The sequence below is a fragment of the Vulpes vulpes genome, chromosome 12 (genome assembly GCF_048418805.1).
Source record: "Vulpes vulpes isolate BD-2025 chromosome 12, VulVul3, whole genome shotgun sequence".
NCBI lineage: Eukaryota > Metazoa > Chordata > Mammalia > Carnivora > Canidae > Vulpes > Vulpes vulpes.
In genome coordinates, this window is record NC_132791.1 from 23,593,431 (window position 1) to 23,619,951 (window position 26,521).

The window sequence follows — 26,521 nt, forward strand, 5'->3', positions numbered from 1 at the left end:
TGGGATCCCTGGGTGGCGCAGCGGTTTAGTGCCTGCCTTTGGCCCAGGGCGCGATCCTGGAGACCCGGGATCGAATCCCACATCAGGCTCCCGGTGCATGGAGCCTGCTTCTCCCTCTGCCTGTGTCTCTGCCTCTCTCTCTCTCTCTCTCTCTCTCTCTCTCTGACTATCATAAATAAATGAAAATTAAAAAAAAAAATAAAAAATAAAAAAATTATCTTTTAACACTTACTCATTATTATATATAAACCTTACAAAAATATATAAGAAGACAGAAAAACAAAGGCCACCTCCAACTAACTATATTTAACTCCCTACCCCCATTGAGATATCCACTGTTAACAATTTAAAATATTTTTTAAAACTTGTTTAAAATACTTAATTTTTTTTTCCTATTCTGGGAATTTATTAATTTATGTACAAATAGATTTTGGTGACTCTTCCTTTAATTCAGTGGTCCTCAACCCTGGCTTTACATTAGATCATTATTAGGGAGCATTTTTCCCTTAAGTAAAAAAAAAAATGGTTTAACCATTTTTATTGTGAAAAATAGTACTCTACAGAAAAAATGCCTAAAGCCTAATAAATGTGTTTAGTATAAAGAAACAAGCACCTTTGTAATCAGTTACTCAGATTAAAAAATACATTTCAGCACCCCACAAACCCCTAAACAACTTCCTACTCACAGTCCCCTATGATACTGACATTATGCTTTCCTTTTCCTTTCCTTTCCTTTCCTTTCCTTTCCTTTCCTTTCCTTTCCTTTCCTTTCCTTTCCTTTCCTTTCCTTTCCTTTTTCCTTTCCTTTCCTTTTTCTTTATTTCAAGATTTATTCATTTATTTTTAGAGAGCTAAGGAAAGCACTAGTGCCTTGCGGGGAGGGCCAGAGGGAGAGAGAATCCCAAGCATACTCCCCACTGAGGGTGGGGCCTGACTCAGCTCAATCCCAGAACCCTGAGATCTTGACCTGAGCTGAAATCAAGAGTTGACTACTTAACCAACTGACCTACCCAGGCTCCTCTACGCTAATCACTTTCTTGTTCTTTGTTATAGTTTTGCCACATGTATTATTCATCCATTAGCTATATACCTTCGTTTTTGTCTGTATTTAAACTTTGTGTGAATAGAATCCCACTGTGTTTTTTAGTGTCCTCTTTTGCTCAACATTATGCTTTTGAGTTCCATCTATGTTTTTGCAAATGGCTGTGGTTTTGTTTTTATTTGCTGTGTAGTATTCAATCATGTGAATATACCATAGTTTATTTAACCATTCTGTTAAAGGATTCTGTTAATGGATAGTTGGGGTTGTTTCTTTTTGGTCACTATTCTGAACGTTGTAAGTGAATATCCTTACCCATATATTCCAGTACACAGCATATGAGTTCTCTAGGATATATATCTAGTTGTGAAATGATTGGTTCAGAGGACATGCATATCTTCATTTCACTAGATGATGTACCTGCTTTCCAAAGCTATGTACATTACTATAAGCAGCATACAAGCAATCCGATTGTTCTTCATTCTTGCCAGCACTCTCTGTTGATTTTTAAATTTTTACCAATCTGGAATTGTTTAATTATATCCCATTGTGGTTTTATTTTGTACTTGATGATTGAGAATTAAATGAATAGCTTTTCTTTTTTATTTTTTTTTTATTTTATTATTATTTTTTTTAATTTTATTTATTTATGATAGGCACACAGTGAGAGAGAGAGAAGCAGAGACATAGGCAGAGGGAGAAGCAGGCTCCATGCACCGGGAGCCAGACGTGGGATTCGATCCCGGGTCTCCAGGATCGCGCCCTGGGCCAAAGGCAGGCGCCAAACCGCTGCGCCACCCAGGGATCCCATGAATAGCTTTTCATATATTTTTTTTAAGATTTTGTTTTTAAGTAATCACTATACCCAATGTGGGACTTGAACTCATGACCCTAAGATCAGGAGTCACATGCTCTACCAACTGAGTCAGATGCCCCACTTTATATATTTTTATTTATCTTATAGGTTTCCTCTTTTGAGAATGCCAGTTAAGGTCTTTTCCTCATTTTTTTTTTAAGATTTTATTTATTTATTCATGGGAGACACAGAGAGAGAGGCAGAGACATAGGCAGAGGGAGAAGCAAGCTCCATGCAGGGAGCCCGATGTGGGACTTGATCCTGGGACTCCAAGATCACGCCCTGAGCCAAAGACAGCCACTCAACTGCTGAGCCACCCAGGTGTCCCATTTTCCCTCATTTTTGGGTTGTCCATCTTTCTGTTACTGATTTGTGTATTCTGGATGTGAGTCATTTGTCAGATATTTGTGTCTTTTTTTTTTTTTTAAGATTTTATTTATTTATTCATGAGAGACACAGAGAGAGAGAGGCAGAGACGCAGGCAGAGGGAGAAGCAGGCTCCATGCAGGGAGCCCGACTTGGGACTCGATCCCGGGTCTCCAGGATCAGGCCCAGGGGACAAAGGCGGCGCTAAACCGCTGAGCCACCCGGGCTGCCCAGATATTTGTGTCTTAAGCATGTTGTCTCATTCTGTGATTTGTCTTTTTAGTTTCATTAGTCTTTTTAATGTTTGCTTGAGTCTCCCTGAAGCCAATTAAATCAGAATCTCTTGGGATGAGGCCCAAATGTAGATATTATTATTTTAATCTGAAATATAGGTTACATACATTAAAATTCACCTTTTTAAAGTATATGCATCAGTGTTTTTTTTAAGTTATTTATTGATTTATTTGAGAGAGAACGGGGCAGGGGAGAGAGAGAGAGAGAGAGAGAGAGAGAACAAGTCAGGGGAGGGGCAGAGGGAGCAGGACTTGATCACAGGACCCTGGGATCATGACCTGAGCCAAGGGGCAGCCACTTAACCAACTCAGCAACCCAAGTGCCTATTTTTTTATATATATATATATATATATATATATATATATTTTTTTTTTTTTTTTTTTTTTGAGAGAGAGAGAGAGGGGAGAGAGCACATACATGGGGATAGGGGGTAGGGCAAAATCAAGAGTTGGATGCTTAACCAACTGAACCATTCAGGCACCCCAGTATAATTTTCTTATTAAGTTATAATCCACATATCATAATAATCACCCTTTTAAAATATAGAATTTAGTGATTTTTAAAGAATATTCAAAAAGTTGTGCAACTATTACCACTGTTGAATTCCAGAACATTTTCATCACCTCAAAATGAAACCCTGTACCATTAGCAGTTACTCCCTATTTCCTCTGCCTCTAAGCCTGGCAAGCACTAATTTCTGTCTTGATGAATTTGCCTATTTTGGCCATATCATATAAATGGAACCATACAACGTGCTACCTTTTGTCTCTGGCTTTTTTCATTTAGCAGATTTTCAAAGTTCATCCATGTTGTAGCATATATATGTACTTCATTTTTATGGCTGAATAATATTCTATTATGGATATATTATTCATATTTTATTCATCCATTCATCAATTGATAGGTTCTTTGCACTTTTATAAAAACCATGATTATGAATAATGAATGCTACTATGAACATTCATGTACAAGCTTTTGTTGTAGACACACAGGTCTTCAGTTTTCTTGAGTCTATGACTAGGAGTAGAATTACTGGGTCATACTTTTTGAGGAATTGCCAAACTGTTTTCCAAAGTGGCTGCATTATTTTATATTCCCACCAACAATGTATGAAGTATGTGTTATTTTAAAATCTCACCAGGTCGGGTAGCCCTGGTGGTTCAGCAGTTTAGTGCCGCCTTCAGCCCTGGGTGTGATCCTGGAGACCCAGGATCGAGTCTCACATCAGGCTCCCTGCATGGAGCCTGCTTCTCCCTCTGCCTGTGTCTCTGCCTCTCTCTCTCTCTCTGTGTCTGTCATGAATAAATAAATTTTAAAAATCTAAAAAAAAAAAAATTTCACCAGGTGATTCTAACATGCAGCCTGCAGCCATTATAGTCATTCTTTTAGTATATCCACCAACCCTGCCTAGAGTCAAAGAGAGAAGGCTAGAAGGGCAGGCTGGGTACTTGACAAAACCTGCCTTTAAAACAGCTTCACAATATACCTTTCCAGAGACTTAGGTATATGAAATGGCAAGATGACCCACTATTGATGTCTTTTTGTAACAGTTTCCTTTTCCTAGGACAAATAGGTAAATTTTGCTTAAGGGCTGGGACTTCATATTTGTGTAATTATCATATTCCTGATTCCTGGGATCTAAAATTTGAGGGTAGCACATAAGTGGGCTATTTTAGAGTTACCTAAGAGGCAAGAGCCCCTTTCTAGGAATTGTAAAGTCAGGTGCAGACCAAAAGTTTGTGGGATGTATTGAAGGGGCTTCCCTGAAACTGACCATTCTTAACCTGTCCAGTGCTCCCTCCACTGTGGTGTCCTAAGGAAATTGTCTCTCATACTCCTATTCGCTGTGGTCCTCTTGCATCTTCCTCCCCCAGCCATTCCTTCATTTGGCAGGGAGTGGCAGGAGAGTTCGTTCCCCTAATATCTTTCTCCTTGAAGATTAAACCAACTGAATGAGAAAGGAGCAAACTTTAGGAGGAAGTCCCTTTTCCTTAGCTATGGGCCATCATTGTGTTAACAGACAATCTGTGTCAAATCACCTCCTCTACCCTTGAAGAGTTTTGTGTACTGCTCTTTCCTAAGATATATCTCCTAAGAAAAACAGAAAGAAGTTTTTTGTCAGTGTGTTATCTCATTATTGTCATCAATACTCTCAGTCTGTAATATATATGATATACAGGGAAGCCAGCTGAGATCAAGGTGGAAAGTTGATATAAATTATGGATGCCCTCATAAATATTTACTGACTCGAAACAACAGCACTTGCCAACTCAGATGTCACACTTTCTCAGGTGTTCCTGTTCATGCTCACTCAGGTATCACCTATGTGTTTACTCAAATGTCACTGTCTGGTGTCATCTTTGAGTGTCACCCTCAGGTTCACTCAGGCATGGCCACTTGTTGCCTACCTGCACAACTAACTAGTAGCCTCATTTTTCACACGATATTGTCCTTCCTCCAGGACCTTCTCCTTCAGGTGTATTTTATTACCTAGTCTAAATGCAGGCACCAGGTCTTCCCTGCTTTTACAGAGGACACACTGACTCATCACATTTCTCAGATTTGGAATCAAGATTTCTTCTGTCGGGGAATTGATGAGTATTTTTTTAGTATTAGAGACTTATAGATTTTTAAGTCCTTTTTATAGCCATTTTACATTCTTATGAGTATCCATTCTCTAACTTCTAATAAATCTGTTCATGTTTTATCATTGCCCCAGCTATAATTGGTAGCAGAGGCCACATGGTGAAAGCTTCCCCTAGATGAGCCTCAGTTCTATGCCAGTGATAGAAACTAAATGTGTATACAATGCCTATACTACTGAAGTGCTCATAGCCCTTCTTTGGTATATGTGAAGAAAGCTTAGTAAAGCCTTATAACCAGACAGACCTGAGTCCCAGTGCCATATATCCTTGATACATTTACATGTATCATCTTTACTTTTCTGAGCCTGAAACATGTGGATGATAGATGATTGGGTTGGGTGATAGGGAAGGAAATAACATACATAAAATGCTTGGTGAGACACTAGCTCAGTTTGCCACATCTATTCCTATTAATAATGTCCCTGAATGTTTCCCAGGCAACAGAATTCAGCAGTTGTCTCTACTATCTTGGTGGCAGGTCCCCATTTCACTACTCACATAACTCGTTTTGTCTAAAGGACCTAGATTTAGAAACTTGACTAATAGACTTTAGTTATGGAAGGAGGAATTTGAGGAGGAGGAGGAGAAGGTGATGAGAAGAAAAGGGAGCCTAGTGATTCTTAAGTTGATTGCACTAATTTTGCTCAGTTCCCAGACTTGCATTTCCCCCCAAATACATTCCCTATTTTTTCCTCCCTTCCTTTTTTTTTTTTTTTTTTTTCACTTGCACTGGAGAGCCCATGGAATCTCATGTTGATCTATAAAGCTCTATTTCTTGCATGAAACTCTGGTTGTTTTATATTTGTGAAAAGAAAGTTTTGGAAGTTTACACAAAGATGTTCTTTTTTCTTTTTTTAAGATTTTATTTATTCATGAGAGACAGAGACAGAGACAGAGACATAGGCAGAAGGAAAGCAGGCTCCCCATGGGGAGCCTGATGTGGGACTCGATCCTAGGACCCCGGGATCACGACCTGAGCCAAAGGCAGATGCTCAACCACTGAGCCACCCAGGTGCCCCAAGATGTAAGTTCTTGAGGCACCTGACTGGCTCAGTCAGTCTAGCCTGTGACTCTTGATCTCAGGATTGTGAGTTTGAGCCCCACACTGAGTGTAGAGATTACTTTAAAAAATTTTTAAATCTTAAAAATATTTTTTTTTATTTAAATGAATATTTACTGGGTGAGGGGAGGGGGCTTGAGTGGGCTCAGTTGGTTAAACATTGGGCTCTTGATTTCGGCTCAGGTCATGATCTCAGGGTCTTGAGATTGAGTCCTGCTTGGGGCTCAGCAGGAAGTCTGCTTGAGTTTCTTTCTGCCCCTCCCCTCTGTGTTCTCTCTCTCCAAAATACATCTTTAAAAAAAAAAAAAGAGAGAGTATTTATTGAGAATTTACTATGTCCCAGTCATGATTCTAAATGTTTTACATGTATCATCTTGTATAATCTTTTTTAGTTCTCATAAGTAACCTATGAGATTATCACTTTATAGATAAGAAACTGGGGCTCTGAAAAGTTGAGTGGCTTGTAAAATTTTGCTCATTGCAAAAGTTCACACAACCTATGCCAGAGCTGTCACGTAAACCTAGACATTCTAACTTCAGACTTCACTACCTTAACCACTACACCTGAGTCTGTATGTCACTTAGAAGTTTGATGATCTTCACAAACTGAGTCATTTTTACTTAGAGTTCAGCTGCTTTATTTCATAGTTTCTGAAAGGAATGGTGATTTCAGGCTGTTTCTGAAGCTGAGGAAATGATCAGAACAGAAATTCTTTCATGCCTTCCCTAAAAGGCATTTACACAGGAAAGGACTCCTCAACACGTTAGATTTTCTGCGACATACTCACAGGTGACCAGTGCATCATGATGGACAAGGTAGACAAGGTGCATGAAAAACAAAGTGTAAAACTCTGTAATAGAATCCCAGAAGACAACCTTTCTTGACTCCCCTAGGGGTGAACCACAAACCATCCTGTGAGTTTCTCAGTATCCACAGTTCCTTTTGCTAGGTAGAGCCTTAAGGCCTCTGAGCTCTCACTATGTCCCAGCAGAAGTAGCATCATTACTCTCACATGTGGCAGAGGGCACCTGGCTTATATCCCTAGCCTGACCATATTTGACCTATGTGACTTGGATAAGTCACTAACTTCTCTGGGTTCATTCCCTTATCAAGCATATTGTTTACACAAATGTAGAAATTTAAAAGATTTCCCCTGTCTCTTCACGGAGCTTGTAAGAGACCAAAAACAAACAAAGCAAAAGAGGTGTGAGAACCCTAAAACTAGAAGGAATTACACCAGAATCTTGTTAACTCTGGGACTATGGGAAGTATGTATTTTCTTCTTGATACTTTTCCTGTATTTTCCAAGTTTTCCACAGTAAGCACATCTTCCTTTTCTAATAGAGAAAAAGGAAATAAAAGTTTGATAAAAAGAACATCACATAATCATGACATTACAGTCTAAGTAAGCCATGAAGTCAGAGTGACAGGAGAGAGGCCATGATGAAGAAGCACAGTTGAACTAGATGGTTCAGTTACAGATACGCCTTACATGGCCTAGCCAGCATCTGAGCTTAGTTAGGTTTAAGGGACTTAGGTGCAGGTTTAAGGGACTACTGCTCTTACTCTTCTGATTTCCAATTAGCATAACATTCTAGCCATGCAGTTGAAAATCCAATGTTAAAAATTAACAGGTTCTTCTCTTTATAAAAAAAAAGTTATCAGATACTTGTGATACTCTAAGCAGATTATGTACAAAATAAGTGTATCTAAAATATGATTCTAAATTTGATTCTAAAATACAATTCTAAATCTCATGCACAGATAGTGCTCGCTTCGGCAGCACATATACTAAATCTCATACACAGCTAATCTTTAGAAACACAACTGCTTAAACCAGGCAAGAACTTATTATTAGTTAAACTTTTAAAAAATACCTGTATGTTTTTATGACCTATTGTTGAAGTTTGATTCTGGAAGCTTTTAGACTTTTAATTTGGGAACTGTGGCTATGTTCAGTATAATATAAATTAAAATTTTGATTTGAGGACTTCCTTACCCTTAATTCACTGGAAAACAAATAAATTTATCATAAGTCCCTGACAGTGTGGAAACCACAGGAGCTTTGGAGTCAGACGTACTGGATATGGAATTTGGTTCTGCCCACAATAGCTGTGAGCAAATCAACCCCCCCCCTTTTTTTTTTTAGATTTTATTCATTTATATACAGAGAGACAGTATAAACAGAGAGGCAGAGAAAGAGGGAGGGACAGAGAATCTCAAGCAGACTGTGCAGAGACCCACCCAGGGCCCAGTCCCACCACCTTGAGATCGTGACCTGAGCTGAAACCAGGAGTTAGATGCTCAACCGACTGAGCCACCCAGGTGCCCTGCAAATCAGCCTTTTGAGTTTATTCAACATATACTAATAAAGATTTTTTTATTTTTAAGTAATCTCTATACCCAGCGTGGAGCACAAACTCACAACCCCAAGATCAAGAGTCACACATTCCATTGACTGAGCCAGCCAGGCACTCCTCTATCAAATATTTCTTCACCTTTTTGATTCTCAGTAATCAACATTCCTCCCTCTATCTAAAATCAGGGCAGCAGTGGGTGCCTGGGTGGCTCAGTGGTTGAGCATCTGCCTTTGGCTCAGGTTGTGATCCCGGGGTCCTGGGATCAAGTCCCACATTAGATTCCCCACAGGGAGGCTGCTTCTCCCTCTGCCTATGTCTGTGCCTCTCTCTCCCTCTTTCATGAATAAATGAAAGCCTTAAAAAAATAAAAAATAATTTTAAAAAGTCAGGACAGCATGTTCCTATATGGCTTTCCTGTACTTTCAGTGACAAGAGGCCTATCCTGAGGCTTCACCTCTACTCCTTTCCCTGTGGGCCAGAGGGACCTAAGTTAATCTTTTCTCCTATTTGGAGGGGCACTTGATCTCAAGGGAAATCACGGGCTTATTTCAATTGTGATAGCTCATGACTTCATTTTCACACTCTTCAGCCTGGCCTTCTTTATGAGTGCATCCTGGTGGAACAGGTGGTTATAATCAATCATTCCATGATGCACATGGATTCTGTCCTTTGCTTTAGTTAATAAGATAGATGGGTACTATGGGACCTTGCCTTGGAGACAAGTCATGCCCTAGAGATTGTAGTCAGGCTAAATCTATCAAAGATATTAAAAAGAATATATAAGATCAAGAAGTAAATTAGCTCTTGAGCTATTGAATGTGCTCCCCCAAGGTTAGTATTCCACATTGTTTGTATTGCTGTTGGATATTTATTCTGTCTGATTTAATGTTTAGGCAGCTTTCTACATAGAAGGAAAATACTGCAGGGTACTGACAGTCATATGCCTGGTCTCTGTTGCTCTCAACCAACTCAGGGGGAAGGGAGGGCTTTACTTCTTGGGGAAATCACCCTATGGATTTTATTTTCAGGTGATTCTGAAGGGCAGCAAAGAGCGCAGCACCGGGGCCACTGGAGTTAATGCAGACTCCTCCCGCTCCCATGCTATCATTCAAATTCAGATCAAAGATTCAGCCAAGAGGACATTTGGCAGGTAAGCTGGAAATATGCAAGGAATTGCATTGTCTGCCTTTCTCTAATGTGACTTTGAAATATGTGTTATCAACAACAGGACACTCTGCCACCATGGAGTTTTTAATAAATATCAGAGATACAGAGTAGTTGTTAGCTCTGAAATAAATCATTGTATTAAAGTGCCATCAGTTGATTAACCATGAAGTAATGACCTATTGTTGGTCAAGCCTAAGTTATTAAAAGGGACATTGATTGCTTCTAATGTGAAACACAGTATCAGCAAAGAAATAGTAGGAAATGCATCTCAGCTTATAGGCCAAAAAAAAAAGAGAGAAAATTAATCTATCCTTCTTGAAAGAAGCCATAAGACAATTGAGTACATTCATTGCTTCTCTGGTGCTATCTTAGCAAACTCTGCCACACTGATGGATGAGCCTATCTCACCTCTGAGTAATGAGTCTTTTTTTTTTTTTTTTTTTTTTTAGCTTTTCTTTTCTTTTTTTTTGGCTGGAAAGCAGCCCACAAAAGTTTCTCTTTAATTGTCTAAGTGGTCACCTAAGTAATTTGCATTGTAGTCATTTAGCTTTATGGGAAGAATGCTTTATTAATTTTATTAATTTCTCACAAAAGATTAACACCAACAGAAGTGTCTACCAGCAACAGCTGACAGATTAAAATCTCAGAATACTTTGGGAAAGCTGACAGTATGTCTTTTCTTTCCAGAGGATGGTCCAGTGTTCATTTCTTCCTGCTGCCCCAAAATGCTGACTGGTGTAAAAATAAACCAAAGCCCCCAAGAAGTTATCACTGCTGTGTCTTTTCTCTAGGATCTCTTTTATTGACTTGGCTGGCAGTGAAAGAGCAGCAGATGCCAGAGACTCAGATAGACAGACAAAGATGGAAGGCGCAGAAATAAACCAGAGTCTTCTGGCTGTAAGTTGTTTGAAAACTTTCAACTAAAATTCTCTTGGGGGTGCCTGAGTGGCTCATTTGGCTTAGCCTCTGCCTTCAGCTCAGGTCATAATCCAGTCCTGGAATCGAGCCCTGCATCAGGCTCCGCATCTGTGCTAAGCAGAGAGCCTGTTTCTCCCTCTTCCTCTGCCCTTCCCCCTGCTTGTGCACACGTTCTCTCTCTCTCTCTCTCTCTCTCTGTAGAATAAATAAATAAAATCTTTAAAAATAATAAAATCCTTCTTGAGAGATTTTGCCCCTCTTCTCATGCAGCTACAGTGGGTGAAGGTGGGGTGGGGTAGAATCAGCAGAGCAAGGGCATGGTCTTATCTGACAATGGAATTCCAGAGTTGGAGATGAAGGCTGCCCAATCAGATTCTCAGCAGTTCTAGGCAACTCTTCTCTTCTGTCCCTGCCTTCTCTTCTTCTGGTCAGTCCCTTAGGAACAGAAAAATGTTTCTGCAGCTGCTGAATAGTTAACTTAGGTAAGCTTTCTCTCTCTCATCAAGTTTTTAAATTGTATTAATTTTTCAAACATAAAAACACAGAATAAATTGTATAGTGATCTCCCAAATATTGAAGCTGTTGCACCCAGCTTCAACATGTAAAAAATCTAACCAACACTTCCTTCCCCTGGTTGAATTATTATAAAGCATCTCCTCCTGTCATCCGTCATTTCTTCCACAAATATTTCATTATCTCAGAGATTAGGACTCTTATTTTTTAACATAACTGTAATGCCGTTATCATACCAGAAGAAATAATTATGTATGTAATGTTATCTATTATCCAGTAAGATTTATCATTTCTCCAGTTGTCCCATAAATGTCTTTTCACCATTGGTTTGTTCAAGTCAAGTTGTAAACAGGACCCTTGGATTGCTTTTGATAGTCTTTTTTATTCCATATCAGTTCTTCCGTACTCTCTCTTTTAATATCAATGTATTTGTTGAAGAAAATTAGGTCACTTGTCCTATAAGATTTCCCACATTCAGGGTTAGGTTGACTGCATGCCCATATTGATTTTTAACATCATACTCTATCCTCTGTGTTTTCTGTAAAGTGGTTAAGATCTGTACTTGTGCTATACAGTAGGTAGCCCCTAAGGAATCCTTCAAATATGGCTCGTCTGAAATGAGAGATGCTTAAGTGTAAGATATACTCTGGATCTTGAAGTAGGTTTCTCATTAATATTTCATACTGAATACATGCTGAAATAATTTTTTTGCTAGGTTTTTAAACAATGTTTTTGGATGTTTTAGATTATATAATATTTAAATAAGATTAATTTTGGGGCACCTGGCTGGCTCAGTCAATTAAGCATCTACCTTCAGCTCAGATCATGATCTCAGGGTGCTGGGCTCAAGTCCCACATTGGGCTCCCTGCTCAGCAGGGAGTCTGCTTCTACCTCTGCCTCTCCCCTCACTCATGCACTCCCTCTCTCTCTCTCAAATAAAATCTTTTTTAAAAAGATTAATTTCATTTTTTTAATGTGGCTACTAGAAATTTATTATTACACATTATAGTTTGCACTTGGCTGACATATTCATATTGGGAAAGCACTGTTCTAGAAGCTTGATCAGATTGAGGTTCTGTTCTTTTGGCAAGAATTCATGGTTAGTTTTTAGACTTCCTATAGGAACACGTCAGGAGGTGCAGAATGTCTGGTTGTCTCTTTTTGTGATTTTTAAAAATTAAAGATTTGAAAGTTGTCAGTGTAATTCCTCCATTATAGTTTCCTATCAGACTTTTTCATTAAATGGGATTACCAGCCACTGATGAGATCACCTGGATCTACTGTTTCAATAGGGATTCCAAATGGTGATTATTTTCATTCTAATATTCCTTCTTTATTAGCTGGAAAGAACTTTTCCTCAACTATCTGATTATCCTAAAATATAATTCATACAGTAGAAACAAGATAATGTTTGTTTGATTCTTTGTCTTTGCTCACCAGTTTTCAGAATGATTTGGTGTTCTAGTAACTTAAACATGGCCAATGAATTTTTTTGTTATTTATTGTTTTGTTTTTGTATTATTATAAACTCATTATAATCATTATTCTTTTTGCTATTTAAATTGCACATCTTTGAGGGCACCTGGGTGGCTCAGTTGGTTCAGCATCTGCTTTCAGCTTGGGTCATGATCCCAGCAGTAATCTTGTAATCCCTATAATTTTGTGATTGAGTCCCGCATTGGGCTCTTTGCTTCTCGAGGAGCCTGCCTCTCCCTTTCCTTCTGCCTGCTGCCTGCCTGCTTGTGTTCTCTCTCTCTTTCTCTCTCTCTCTCTGTCAAATAAATACAATACAATATAAATCGTTGGCTAGTGGGAGCCTTTTCAAGTATGTTCCTCTGGTTTTTTGACCAACTCTATTAATCTCTAATAGCTTTCTGGCATGACAGGATGTTCCAGGCTCATCTTGTACTTTTCCTTCCCCGGACCTTGAATCAGTCAATTCTTCAACAAGCCTTGGTTTTAGAAGAAAATGGCATTTAGAGGGGATCCCTGGGTGGCACAGCGGTTTGGCGCCTGCCTTTGGCCCAGGGCGCGATCCTGGAGACCCGGGATCGAGTCCCGCGTCGGGCTCCCGGTGCATGGAGCCTGCTTCTCCCTCTGCCTGTGTCTCTGCCTCTCTCTCTCTCTCTCTCTGTGACTATCATAAGTAAATAAAAATTTAAAAAAAAATGGCATTTAGAGACCATTTAGGGATGCTAGGGGTGCTTACTAGCACTGGGCTAGTCCGTGCTTCTCCCCCTTTTTGTCAGACAGAGCTAGGAAATAGAGTTTCTTTTTTTGAAAGAGGAAAATACATCAGGGATTCATACTAATAAATTAATTCAAAATTAAGATTACAAGGTTTTTGGTTAACTTTTTTGAATTTCTATTTGTATCCCTTTTCTGCTAGAATTCTTAGTTCCTAACAACATTAATTTATTTGCTCTATTTCACTATCTGTGTATTTCAAAATAATGTTGATATTTCTCATAATATGATTACTGAATTCAGATGAATATTTCTTTGCAGTTTCCTTTTCACCCTTAGGTTGTATCCCCATTTGGGATATATAGTCACAGTATTGTGTTGTACAGTCACTTGAAATCTTTTCTAGGTGTTTACACTCACAAATTTCAAATCCAGTTAAAGTAAAAAATTGTAGAAAAAGCCATATTAAGGGAAATCTAGTGACCATCCCTGTCCCCTCAATTCTATTACCTCCCTCCCCTTAGATAACCATTTTTCTACCTATATATATTTTTGTATTCACCTCAGAAGAAAAGGATAGCTCAGTGTCAACACTTTGCTCTTCTCACCTAACACTACCCTAGCACGATCCACTTGGCTATATATAGAGGCCTGCCTTGTTCTGTTTTGCTACTACATAGTACTGCCTGTGCCCCTCCGTATTATTTAAGTCCTTTTGATCAGAACTGAAGTCTCCAGCTGGCACTTTATTTCCAGGCCTCACAAGGAATAAATTGGGAGACTGAGAGAGGTGAGAAAGACAATCATTATCTATTTTTACTTTTTCATCTTTTGAGTAATTTTAGATATACAAAAAGTTGCAAAAGTAAATACTCAGCATTCCTTCACCCAGCTTCCATAATATTAATATCTTGCATAACTATAATAAAATGATCTAAACCAGGAGATGAACATTCGTATAATACCAAAACAACAACAGCAACAACATTGGTATAATACTATTAACTAATCTACAGACCTTGTTTGAATTTTACCAATAGTTCCACTAATGTCCTTTTTTGGGTCTAGCATCCTCTGTTACATTTAGTTGTCATGTCTTCATAGTCTCCTCAGTTTTTGTCATCTGTGACGTTAACACCTTTGAAAAGTGCTGGCCTGTTTTTTTGTGTGTGTGGATTGTCTGTGAATTTGGGTTTCTCTGATGTTTTCTCATGATTAGATTGAGGTGAAGAATTTTTAGCAAGAACACCACAAAAACTGTACCCTTCTCGGTGAATCATATCAGGTAGTATATGAAGTCAATAGGTCTTATTACTGGTGATGTTAACTTTGACCACTTAGGTGGTTTGTGCTAGGTTTCTCCACCGTAATGTTACCATTTTCTCTTTATAATTAATAAATATCTTATGGGAAGATACTTTGAAACTATGCAGATATCTGAGGCACCTGGGTGGCTCAGTGGTTAAGTGTCTGCTTTCAGCTCAGTTCATGATCCCGGAGTCCTAGGGGATTCTCTGCTCGGCAGGAAGCCTGCTTCTCCGTCTCCCTCTGCCTGCCACTCCACCTGCTTCTACACTCTGTCTTTGTCAAATAAATGAAAAAAATCTTAAAAAAAAAAAAAAAAATCAGGGCAGCCCCAGTGGGTATAAGCGGTTTAGTGCTGCCTTCAGTCCAGGGCGTGATCCTGGAGACCTGGGATTCTAAGATCATAGCCTTAGGATAGGAGGTCCTTAACTAGATACAGGTAGCTCAGGATGTTTACCGGTCTAGCTTGATTTTTCTTGTTAGACCAGAAACTACCAGGGCATTTTGACTTCCTTATGGAGGATTGTCTGAGTATGGCTTATTCAAGAAAAATCTGATCCATGGGACACCTGGGTTGCTCAGCAGTTAAGCGTCTACCTTCAGCTCAGGGTGTGATCCCAGGGTCCTGGGATTGATTCCTGCATCGGGCTCCCCGTAGGAAACCTGCTTCTCTCTTTGCCTATGTCTCTGCCTCTCTCTCTCTCTCTCTCTCTCTCTCATGAATAAATAAAATCTTAAAAAAAAAAAAAAAAAAAAAAGAAAAGTCTAATCTGTTACTTTCTCTTTGCATGTGACATTTAATCCAATGCTTATTGTTAATATACCACTTTGCAGCTGAAGGAATGTATCCGAGCACTGGATCAGGAACACACCCACACTCCCTTCAGGCAAAGCAAATTAACTCAGGTAAAGTTAAAAGTGAGCTTTGAGTTTGTTCTGTTTATTCATTTGTTCTTGCATTCATTCATTCATTCAGCAAAGCATCCACTGCTAGCAGGCATGATGTTAAGCTTGGGGGTGTGGGGAGAAGTAAAGAGTCATATTCTTTCCAGGAGCTCATTGTAGGCAGATGGGCATCCTTAGGCAGAGATGCCTGCAGTATGAGGCAGCTGGGCTTTCACAGGACAGCAGTGCACTTCTGGTCATCACCCAACAGCTTTCTGCTTATTTTTAATATAAAGATAACATTTTTTATTTAGTAGAGTCTCTGAGCTGTAATATTTTCTTAGCTTTAAGACTAGTGTTTCAAGACAAAAAATAATGGCTGGAGTTAGATGAATGAGATAGATTTTTAAATTTTTTTAAATTTATTTTTTACTTGTTTTTTTAAAATGTTATTTTTAAGTAATCTCTACACCCAACATGGGGTTCAGACTTAAAACCCTGAGATCAAGAATCATGTATTCTACTGAGCTAGCCAGGCACCCCAGATGAGATAGATTTTTGACTTGTACTAATAGGAAAGATGACCAAGATCTATAGTTTAAAAATATGAAACACACACACACTAATTATGCCTATGTTAACCAGTTATTCTGAGTGGTAAAACTAGGTAATTTTTTTCCTCCATTTTTCTGTCATGAAACTATGCTTCTTAGTTAATGGAAAATGCCAGTAAGTATTGGCTACAGAACAGTGGCCCATGGAGACTACTTACATACAGACTGCTGTGAAGGCAGTTATGAGTGTCCCTGATTCCTTTCTACACCAACTCCTACACTCAGTAGAGGACAGACTAGAGTAGAGGGCAGTCTAGGTGAGGATCTTTGTATTTTGGGTAAGGTTCTCTGTGCAGCTAACCTTAATGGCCCCATAGGGCCTGGGGCGGAACCTATAATATAACTCCTCATTTGTCAGAACTAGTGATCTGTGGGTTAGATTCTTTCTTCTCAAACATGATTTCAACCAAAGACTTAGGAAACCCTTCTTTATAGGTGGTTAGTCCTGATTCTGACATTGGCTCTGTTATTTTTTAAAACAAGTTTACCGGGATGCCTGGGTGGCTCATTGGTTGAGCATCTGCCTTTGGCTCAGGGCGTGATCCTGGAGTTCCGGGATCGAGTTCCATGTCGGGCTCTCTGTATGGAGCCTGCTTGTCTCTCTGCCTGTGTCTCTGCCCCTCTCTCAAATAAATAAATAAAATCTTTAAAAAAAAAATAAAACAAAACAAATTTACCATCCCCAGAAAACGTGTTCCAATTTCATTTTTAAAATAAATAAATTAAATAATAATTTCATTTTAAAATGAATAATAATTCATTTTTAATAATAAAATAATAATATTTTTAAAAATAATAATAACTTAAAAACTGAAAACTTAAAAAAAAATAATAATTTGGGGGCACTTGGCTGGCTCAGTTGGTGGGGCATGTGACTCTCGATCTCGGAGTTGTGGATTCAAGTCCCATGTTAGGTATAGAGATTGTTTAATAACTCAAGCAGTATATACAAGTACAAAGAAGATGGCAAAAGGTACCTGAAAATCCCACCTCTCAGTAATAATCACTGCTACATTTTGGTGACTATCCTTCCAGACATTTCTCTGGAATGCTGCCCACATATCTACACATAGATCTACTTAGAAAGTTATGGAATCATATGCCTTTTCACTGAAAGATAAGTTTTAGGTTTTTCCGTGTACCTAAGTACAGATATACATAATTATTTTAATGGTTGTATTGTAATCAGTTAATAATTTAGTCTGTTCCCTATTTATAGACTCCTAGATTTTTTTTTTTTTGACTCCTAGATTTTCTAATTTTATTATAATGTTGTAATGCATATCCTATGTATACTTTTTTTTTTTTTTTCGTCAACTGAGCAATTCTTTTTAGGATAATGGTCTGGGAGTGTGCTCGTTTTTATACATATTGCCAAGCCACCTTCTCAAAAACTTATACCGTTTCAGGGTACATGCTACATGAATAGTATAGCAATGTAGAAAAAATGCCAATTTCCCTAAACCCTCACCAGGGCAGGGTATCATGAGTCTTAATCTATGGGTGAAAAATATTAGTATTCTTACCGGTTTGTTTGTATTTCTTTTATTGGTGGTGACGTGAGTACCTTTTTTGTGTATTTTTGATCATTTGTATTTCTTCTTTGTAAATTGCCTTTTTATAAGGGGGAGGGGAGCTATGACCCAGTGTCCTACACATAATAAGTAGTCAATATGCCCTTTGTTAACTGATTTAATTAACCTGGCCTTCTATTTTGGACAGGTCCTGAGGGATTCTTTCATTGGTGATGCCAAAACATGCATGATTGCCAACATCTCACCAAGCCATGTGGCCACCGAACATACTCTGAATACCTTGCGTTACGCTGACCGGTGAGTCACTCTTAGGTAGCAGGTCGTGTGTGTGTGTTTGTGTGTGTTTCATACACACCTGGGGATCTGATCTTGAGCTCCCGAAGTCTGTTCCTAAGGCAGTGATCCTAGTACCAGGAGAATGTGCAGTTGGTCATTTGAGCAATGTGCCCTGGTAGATCTTGCCATTCTACAAGTGTGAAAGTGACAAGAGAAAGGGGATATGTTCCCTACTTCAGGAGAGAACTCCACCAGTGACTTATAAATGGCTAGTGGGAGGGGCACCTAGGTGGCTCAGTGGTTGAGCATCTACCTTTGGCTCAGGTTGGGATCCCAGGGTCCTGGGATCAAGTCCTGCATCAAGCTCCCTCCGGGGATCCTGCTTCTCCCTCTGCCTATGTTCTGCCTCTCTGTCCCTCATGAATAAATAAATAAAATCTTTTAAAATAAATAAATAAATGGCTGGTAGGAAATGAAATATTTCTTTGGAGCAGAAGGCTCAAGGTTTTCTACCTGCTAGCCTCAGCCCTAATCATAAGGGATAAAGTACATGTTACTTGTCAAGGCAGAGGCACTTAGAGTTATGTAGGTCCAGAAGAGATCACCCAAGACATGACATGTTACAGAAGAATAAACTGAACCCACAGAAGGGCAGGAACTTTAAATGGGCTCCCTGAGAATTAGGGTTAACACTAGCACTCTAACTATATGGTGACTATATGGTCAGGGCTCTTTCTGGGGTGACTCTGGTATCTGCCAGGGTCCCTGCCCCTCTCCCTATCTCTTATTGTGGTCACATAGGTTTCCTACCATGGGTGAAGTTGCTATCATTTCCATCCTTTACTCTGGCTGCTTTGCTGCCTGGTCCTATCTAACTTACATCCTTCTCTGTGGTTTCCCAGAAGCTGTCTCCAAGATTAACAAACTATTTGAAGGAAACCTGCTTTTTAACTACTGTTAAAAATCTTTAGTATAAAAAAAAAAATCTTTAGTATCTATGGCATTTTATGAAATTCACTGGGAAGGAAAATGAGCTATCATTTAAGCTTCATGAAAACAGGAAACCTTATCTCTTTCTCTACTGTATCTACTACCCAGATAGTACTTAGTACCTAGATGCACAATAAATATTTGTGAATGAAAGGAGGAGCTCTTCCTGGGTGAGAGACTTTACAAAGTAGTTAAGAGTGGGCTCTGGAGTCGAGACTATCTGGGCTAGTAGTCTGCTTCTGCCATGAAATAGCTGAGTGGTCTGGGGCAAAAGTTTTGAGCTCCAGTTTTATCTGACAGGATAATATTATTAGCATCTACCTCATACAACAGTTACATGGAATCAGTGAGGATAATATGTCATGAAGGACTTAGTACCATGCCAGGTACATAGTTACCATTCAGTATGTGTTAATTTAAGATATAGTAAGGGACGCCTGAGTGGCTCCTGCTTCTCCCTTTGCCTGTGTCTCTGTCTCTCTCTCTCTGGGTCTCCCATGAATAAATAAAATCTTTTTAAAATTAGTAATATTTTAGTACTGCACACTAGTACTGCTAGAAGAAAGGCTCTACTTCACAGGGTTAAGCATCTGACTCTTGGCTTTGGCTCGGGTCATGATCTCAGGGTTATGAGACAGAGCCCGGAGTTCAGCTCTGCACTCAGCTTGGAATCTGCTTGAGATTATCTTTCCCTCTCCTTCTGCCCCTCCCCCTTCTCACACGCTCTCTCTCACTGTCTGTCTCAAATCTAGAAAAAAGGCTACTTCATGAACTGAAATCAGATAGAAGATATGAAATGATCCAACCTTGTTTCCAGAAAACCAATATGGCTTGAAATTTTTTACCCCCATGTATCCATCACCCAGCTTCAACAGTTAATAGTAAACCAATCTTTTCTCATAACCCCACCCACTCACCAAAATCACAGACATTGTTACCAGTTGCTTAGAGTAAGAACTTCATCATTAAGAGCAGAGAACAAGACATCTCTCTTAGTGCCTCAGTAAAGGAAGATGAAAATAACCCTTTCTCATAGGAGAAGTATTAAGTATAATTGAGAAATTATGCGACATAAGTTTGACTTTAAAAAGAACAGAAAAAGTATAATAGAAATCTTTTCCAATTTGAAGCGGTCTAATAAATTATTAAAAATGAATGAAAGCCATTTGTTTTATGTGCTTAAATGAGACCTAATGAAATTTAGGTAATAATCTATATACATACCAATGATTTTATTGCTTATTTAAAAATTTCTGATTTAAAATTTCTTCTTTCTCTATACTAGAAGAATGTTGCTAAGGACTCCAGAGATAAAGTTCCAGCTAGACCCCTAATAGGTATACATCTATCAGAAGAGCTCAGTGATAGGAGTGATTTTGGGGACAGGGAGAGTATATTGAAAGCATTTAGCATCAATGACCAAATTACCTGTAGGATTCCTTCTGGCACTCAGCTTTCTAGAATTATTTACTGTGACTCCTAGGGAGAAGTTTTGGTATTTCTCTCTTAATGAAACTAAAATAGTTAAGATTTTTATAACAAGAAGTAACTTGGAACCGTCTAGACTTACTGTGGCACCTCTCAGCTCATTTCCTTGTATGTATGCCCTACTGCAACACCTAAACAACGGCCTGTGGGATATATGTGTCTTTCTTTCTTTTTCTTTTTCTTTTTTTTTAAGATTTTAGGGCACCCCAGGTGGCTCAGCGGTTTAGCGCTGCCTTCGGTCCAGGGCCTGATCCTGGAGACCCAGGATCGAGTCCCATGTCGGGCTCCCTGCATGGAGCCTGCTTCTCCCTCTCTCTGTGTCTCTGCCTCTCTCTGTATGTCTGTATTTATTCATGAGAGAATAAGACAGAGGAGAAGCAGACTCCTCACGGGGAGCCCAATGTGGGACTTGATCCTGGGACCGGGATCATGCCCTGAGCCAAAGGCAGATGCTCAACCGCTGAGCCACCCAGGCGTCCCCACATGTGTCTTTAGTCACATCCTACATCTCTTTGCTTAGCTATGTTACCTGCCTGCCTTGGCTCTCAGACTTAAAGGGAAGATTTAAATCAAGTCTCAGTATCAGGGGATCCCAGGGTGGCTCAGCGGTTTAGCACTTGCCTTTGGCCCAGGGCGTGATCCTGGAGACCCGGGATCGAGTCCCACGTCGGGCTCCCTGCATGGAGCCTGCTTCTCCCTCTGCCTGTGTCTCTGCCTCTCTCTCTCTCTCTCTCTCTCTCTCTCTCTCTCTGTGTGTGTGTGTCTTTCATGAAGAAATAAAATATTAAAAAAAAAAGTCTCAGTATCAGGCTTATTATCTTGGTTTTCAGAAATGGCCAGAGGAGTCATTTGACTACAAGTAAGGATTGGATTAAAACCAAAACAACGGAGGGACACCTGGGTGGCTGAGTCAGTTAAGCATCTGCCTTTGGCTCAGGTCATGATTCCAGAGTCCTGATCGAGCCTCTCATCGAGTTCCCTGCTCAGTGAGGTGCCTGATTCTCACTCTTCCTCTGCCCCTCTCTCTCCTCATGTTCTCTCTCTCTCTCTCTCTCTCTCTCACACACACACACACACAAATAAATAAAGTAAAAAAAAAAAAAAAAATGGAAGAGACATTTAATGGGAGCCCCCAGGCAGAAGTACTGCTCCCTCCTAGAGGATTTTAATGAAGAATTTACAAACCACTGGAGAGTCACATTTTTACTTGATGTCACCTTGTAATTCTAAATTCTTAGAGTGTTTTTAAATATCACAGAGCTAAGAGACTATCCTGACGATGGAATCCTAGCAGAGACCTAATTCTGGATTTTCCATCCTCTCTAAAATTCCCATTTGGAATAAATAGAGTATATGTCTGGAGACATTTTTGATTGTCATGACTAGAGAGAAGTGCTACTGGCATTTAGTGGGTGGAAGCTAAAGATGCTGCTAAACATCCCACAGTGCACAGGACAGCTCCCTACAAAAAAGAATTATCTGGCTCCAAATACCACTAGTGCGAAGGTTGAGAAACACTAGGAATAGACAAGTCACTTTTCCTTTAATTAGCATAAGCCTGCTTATTTCCAGAGGGTTTTGCTTCCTGAGCACCCAACAAGTTTGAAGAACTCATTTTCTTAGAGAAGCCTGAAGGGAGGTAGATTGTGGGAAAAGTGGGCTCTGCCTGTGGAGTAGTAGGTGACATCAGGCTCCTGAGTTGGCCCATCTTCAAGAAGGCCCGTGTGGGCCCTACCTAGATGTAGTACAGTTCTGAGACTAGCTTCCCTGGCCCATCCAATGGGACTGAGGTGATTTCCAGAACTTCTGATCATATAATGTTGGGTATGTTATATCCACAGGCTACACCATCTTTTTTTGTAATACTTTTCTTTGATTTTTGAAAAGTATAGAAAGGAATTAAGGAGCATGCAAGAATATACATTTAACATAAAATGGTAATTTACAGGGTCAAAGAACTGAAGAAAGGCATTAAATGTTGTGCTTCAGCTACCAGTCGAAATCGGACCTCTGGAAATTCTTCTCCAAAACGAATTCAGAGCTCCCCTATGGCCCTGCCAGGGGACAAGTGTTCTCCCAAAAAGGTCAAGCTGGGACTTCAGCAGACATTCACAGCATCTCCTGGTTCTATGAGAGGGAAAGCCCATCCTCTGGCCAGCCACCCACCCAACATCCCTTTTGCTCCTGTACCTAAAGTTCCCGGTAAAAGGGGTGGATCCAGAAGGAGTCTTCCCCAAGAGTGGGGCATTCAAACTAGCCCTGCCAGAGGAGCTACACGGTCTGGACATTTAGCCAGAAAAAGGGCAGAAGAGTCTGTGTCATTATGCTCTGAGAAAAATCAAATGGGCAACAAAACTGCCCGCAGGTGGGAAAGCAGGGCCCCTGGCCCAGGAGAAGCCCCAGCACATAGTAAGCTGCCCTCCAAGTGCAAGCCAGGGCAGACTGTGCGGCCTGTGCAGAAGCAGCTAGTGTCACCAGCCGAGCTCTCTTCTGGCAGGCTCCAGCACTCAGCAGAACACAATCAGGGCAGCCAGGGGAGTACACCTGCCAGGTCTGCCTCTGAAACTTGGACAAACATCCCTCCACATCAAAAGGAGAGGGAGGAACACTTGCGCTTTTATCACCAGCAGTTCCAGCAGCCACCTCTCCTCCAGCAAAAGTTAAAGTACCAACCACTGGAACGGTTTTTATGCCAGTACAGGCCCCTAGAGGGGCAGCTCCAGACTGAGACCCCTCCTCCCTTCTGCTGTTATTCTGAGAGCCAGGATGGAGCCCAAGCCGAGGACCTCGATGACAGCGATTTCAGTGAAGATTCTTTTTCACATGTCTCCAGTCAGAGGACCACAGAGCAGAGAAGCACCCTAGAGGATAGCGAGGGCTCATTCTTCCTTCATCAGAGGGAGCAAGGCCCTGAGGAGCAGGTGGCCGAAAGGCAGCAGAGTCTGCTTTTTAACCCCAGGACAGATGGTGATGAAAAGGGCCTAACTGGAAACTGGATGTACTCCAGGGACCCCACAAACCATAGAAGAGCAGCACTCGGTCATGGCCTCAGCCCAAGTAAAGTGCCCTTGGACTGGAGCAGAGAGGAGGAATCTACCTCCTTGGGTCTTTCTCCCAGAGACAACTTGGCAGAGAAGCCTTACTGCTCACAGATAGACTTTGTACATGGCCAAAAAAGAGACGGTGGCCCAGCCTCTGATCTCAGACAGAATGCTTTCAGAAGTGAGGTTCCTGAGCAGGCTGAGGTTAGTTCACTATACCTGGAGGAAGATGGCTTCCCTTTGTCACTATCCCATGGTGCAGTTCAAGGAGCTGCAGACCAAAGAGATACGGTCAGCACACCTCTTAGAGAAGATGGACAAGACAGCCCAACTCTGGTGACCAAAACACTAAAAAATGGTTACCCTTACCAAGAAGACCATAGAGGGGAATCAGGCACGTGCTCTGAATGTGCTTCTGGACTGATGGCTCCCCTCACTGTGTCCCTCCTAGAGAACACAGACGATGAGGGCCCTCTTCCCTCGGAGCAGCTGGCCCAGGATGAGACTGCTCACAGTCTAGAAGCAGCAGAGGGCCCACCTATGGGCCACACAATGTCATCTGATGATCAAAAGGCACTCCTACCAGTGTCTTTGGCAACTGGGCACTTGTGGCTCTCATCATCTCCCCCTGACAATAAGCCTGGTGGCAGTCTTCCAGCTCTGTCTCCATCACCCATCCGTCAGCACCCACCTGACAAGCTGCCCTTCAGTGAGGCTGACCTAGAGGAGGTCAGCCAGAGCAGAGAGACTGCACTCTCCTCCCAAGAACAGATGGGTAGCCAGCAGTATGATGCTGATGCTGAGGCAACAGAGCTGAGCAGTTTCCAGGATTTCCCAGGAAAGCCCTTCACCATACATACTGGAGGACCCCGCCCTGCAACTATACTCACCCCACAAACAGAAAGTAATGATATGGCTGACCAGCCGTGGGCCCAGGAAAGAAAACATCCAACAGGACTTGGTTGGCAGGAGCTAGTAAGTTTGTCCAGAGACCCCATCAAGTTGCCCTGCTACAACAGAGACATCATGTGGCTCAAATACAGGCCAATCCCAAGGTGCTTAGCAAGGCCAGGCTCTCCCTTGGTCCCTGGCTGCTCTCCAAAGACTACAGGGACGCTCCATCAGCTCACCCTGGGGCATGCACAGTAAGTTGGAATTCTCCCCAAGACTTGAGCCCCTTTGGCACCCCTTTCCACCCCAGCCTAACATATGTCTCTTCTGGGAATGACTACCACTGGTTCAGTGTCAGAGATATACTAAAACTAAGAGGCTTTTCTCTAGCTTTTTGAGGAAGCAGGTTTGCCAGGGTGGGTGACTCCGAGTCTGGGAAAGCTCGGACTTAAGTGAGAAAAGGGAGGATCTGTCCCCTTCAGCAAGCCTATGACCTGTGGTGAGATCGGAATCCTCTTCATTCTGTTGGGTCTGTGTTCCTGGAAGGGCTGCCCAGAGGCACACCAGGTGCAGCCTGGTGCCCTCAGAACCAAGGCAAGGTGGGCACCTTCCAGGATGGCAAAGGTCAAGAACAGGGACTGGTGATTTGTGCTGCTTTCCCCAAAGGATGCTTTGGATAGTGCAGCAAAGAGAAAGTATAGAGAAAGTCAGATCCAGCAGGGTCCCTTAGCATGAGATGCCGGGGAGATAGTGGGTATATGGGAAGAGAGGCTACAGCTTTTGCTAGGGCTCCTAAGGTCTAGGCCAGCTGTGTACCTGCTGCTCACTGGGGCTCAGGCCAGGCCGTGGACAAAGAGAAGGACTTGCAGGGATGCATAGGTGAAGCGCCCACCTGTCCCAGGAGACTATCAGTAGGGTCTGACAAAAGTCAGATCCTCCAGTTTCTAGCTCAAACCCCCTACTTTAGTGCTGGGACTCCCCATAGGAAGTAGAAATGATGGCAGGCAGGGGAGGCAGTAGGCTCCACCTTGTGCCAAGCCTGTCAGCTACAGTGGTCACAGCCTTGAGCCTTTTGGCAGGAAAGCTTGGGGCAGCTCCTGTAGAGGAGAAGCCCCTTTCCAGTATCTTCTTGGTACATTCTCATCCCTAGACGAATCTGGAGAAGAACAGGTGACGGGAGGAGGTGGTGGTGGGCTGGCCCTAGTCAAAGCTTTGACCACTCTGGGCAGGGGCAGCTCCTGGTCAGAAAATGAGGCTCAGCTCCAGAAAAGATGCCTGGGAAAGATGGGAGGCCCAGAGGGTCATAGTGTTCCCTCTGGTGTTCCAGGCAGGTGGTCATCCAAGCACACCAGGAACAGCTGGATAGAATGGCAGAACTGGGCTTCAAGGAGGAGACCCTGCTGAGCCAGCTGGCTCTTAATGTAAGTGGTTTTGGCTAGACACTTGGGGGCTCTTGGGAATTAGCCCGCAGGTAGTCTGCTGGCCATCCTTGTTTGCTGTGTTTGTGTTTGAAGTAAGGTCTGCCATCGTACTCTAAGAGAACTTGGGGCTCCTCTTACCATTCCTCTGATATAGCTCAAGCAGGTGCAAGGATAGGTGGGAGATGGTGCTGCACTTCCCATTTTCAGGCTAAAATGTTTCCATCCTTTGCCATTCCGCCTTTTTATTTGGCTTGCTGGAGCCCCTCCCTGTGATGGTAAGTGACATGCCACATGCAGACCAGAGGTACTTTTTTTTTTTAAGTAGGCCTCATGCCCAGTGTGAAGCCCAATGCAGGGCTTGAACTCAGGATCCTGAGGTCAAGACTTGAGCTGAGATCAAGAGTTGGACACGTAACTGAGCCGCCCAGGCACCCCTAACTAGAAGCACTTTTACAAAAAACCCCCTCTGCCCTGCAAAATACCTATCTACATAGAAGTTTCTAAAATGCAGGGGTGAGTGGCTGGCTCAGTCTGAAGTGTGTGACTCTTGATCTTGAGGTTGTAGGTTTGAGCCCCACATTGGGTTTAGAGAATAAAGAAAGATAAAATCTTTTTTCTTTTTAAGTTTTTCAAATGCAGAGAAATGAGCCTTACTCTGTGCCACAGTG

The 26,521-nt window shown here is 41.4% G+C and overlaps 2 protein-coding genes across 7 annotated transcripts in view; one reads left to right on the top strand and one right to left on the bottom strand.

Annotated features, from left to right (window-relative positions):
• Nucleotides 1-26,521, bottom strand: part of NUDT2 (nudix hydrolase 2) — a 101,324-nt gene that overhangs the window by 63,457 nt on the left and 11,346 nt on the right. The window lies entirely within an intron of this gene.
• Nucleotides 1-26,521, top strand: part of KIF24 (kinesin family member 24) — a 79,064-nt gene that overhangs the window by 50,439 nt on the left and 2,104 nt on the right. For 3 of the 6 annotated variants that reach the window (XM_072728077.1, XM_026008962.2, XM_072728078.1), the window contains exons 7-12: nucleotides 9,650-9,771; nucleotides 10,580-10,685; nucleotides 15,547-15,618; nucleotides 17,934-18,043; nucleotides 22,449-24,686; nucleotides 25,760-25,853. In XM_072728077.1, coding sequence (XP_072584178.1) covers nucleotides 9,650-9,771; nucleotides 10,580-10,685; nucleotides 15,547-15,618; nucleotides 17,934-18,043; nucleotides 22,449-24,686; nucleotides 25,760-25,853 — 2,742 coding nt within the window. The remainder of the gene's footprint in view (nucleotides 1-9,649; nucleotides 9,772-10,579; nucleotides 10,686-15,546; nucleotides 15,619-17,933; nucleotides 18,044-22,448; nucleotides 24,687-25,759; nucleotides 25,854-26,521) is intronic. The other 3 variants (XM_072728080.1, XM_072728079.1, XM_072728081.1) reach the window with 1 other exon arrangement.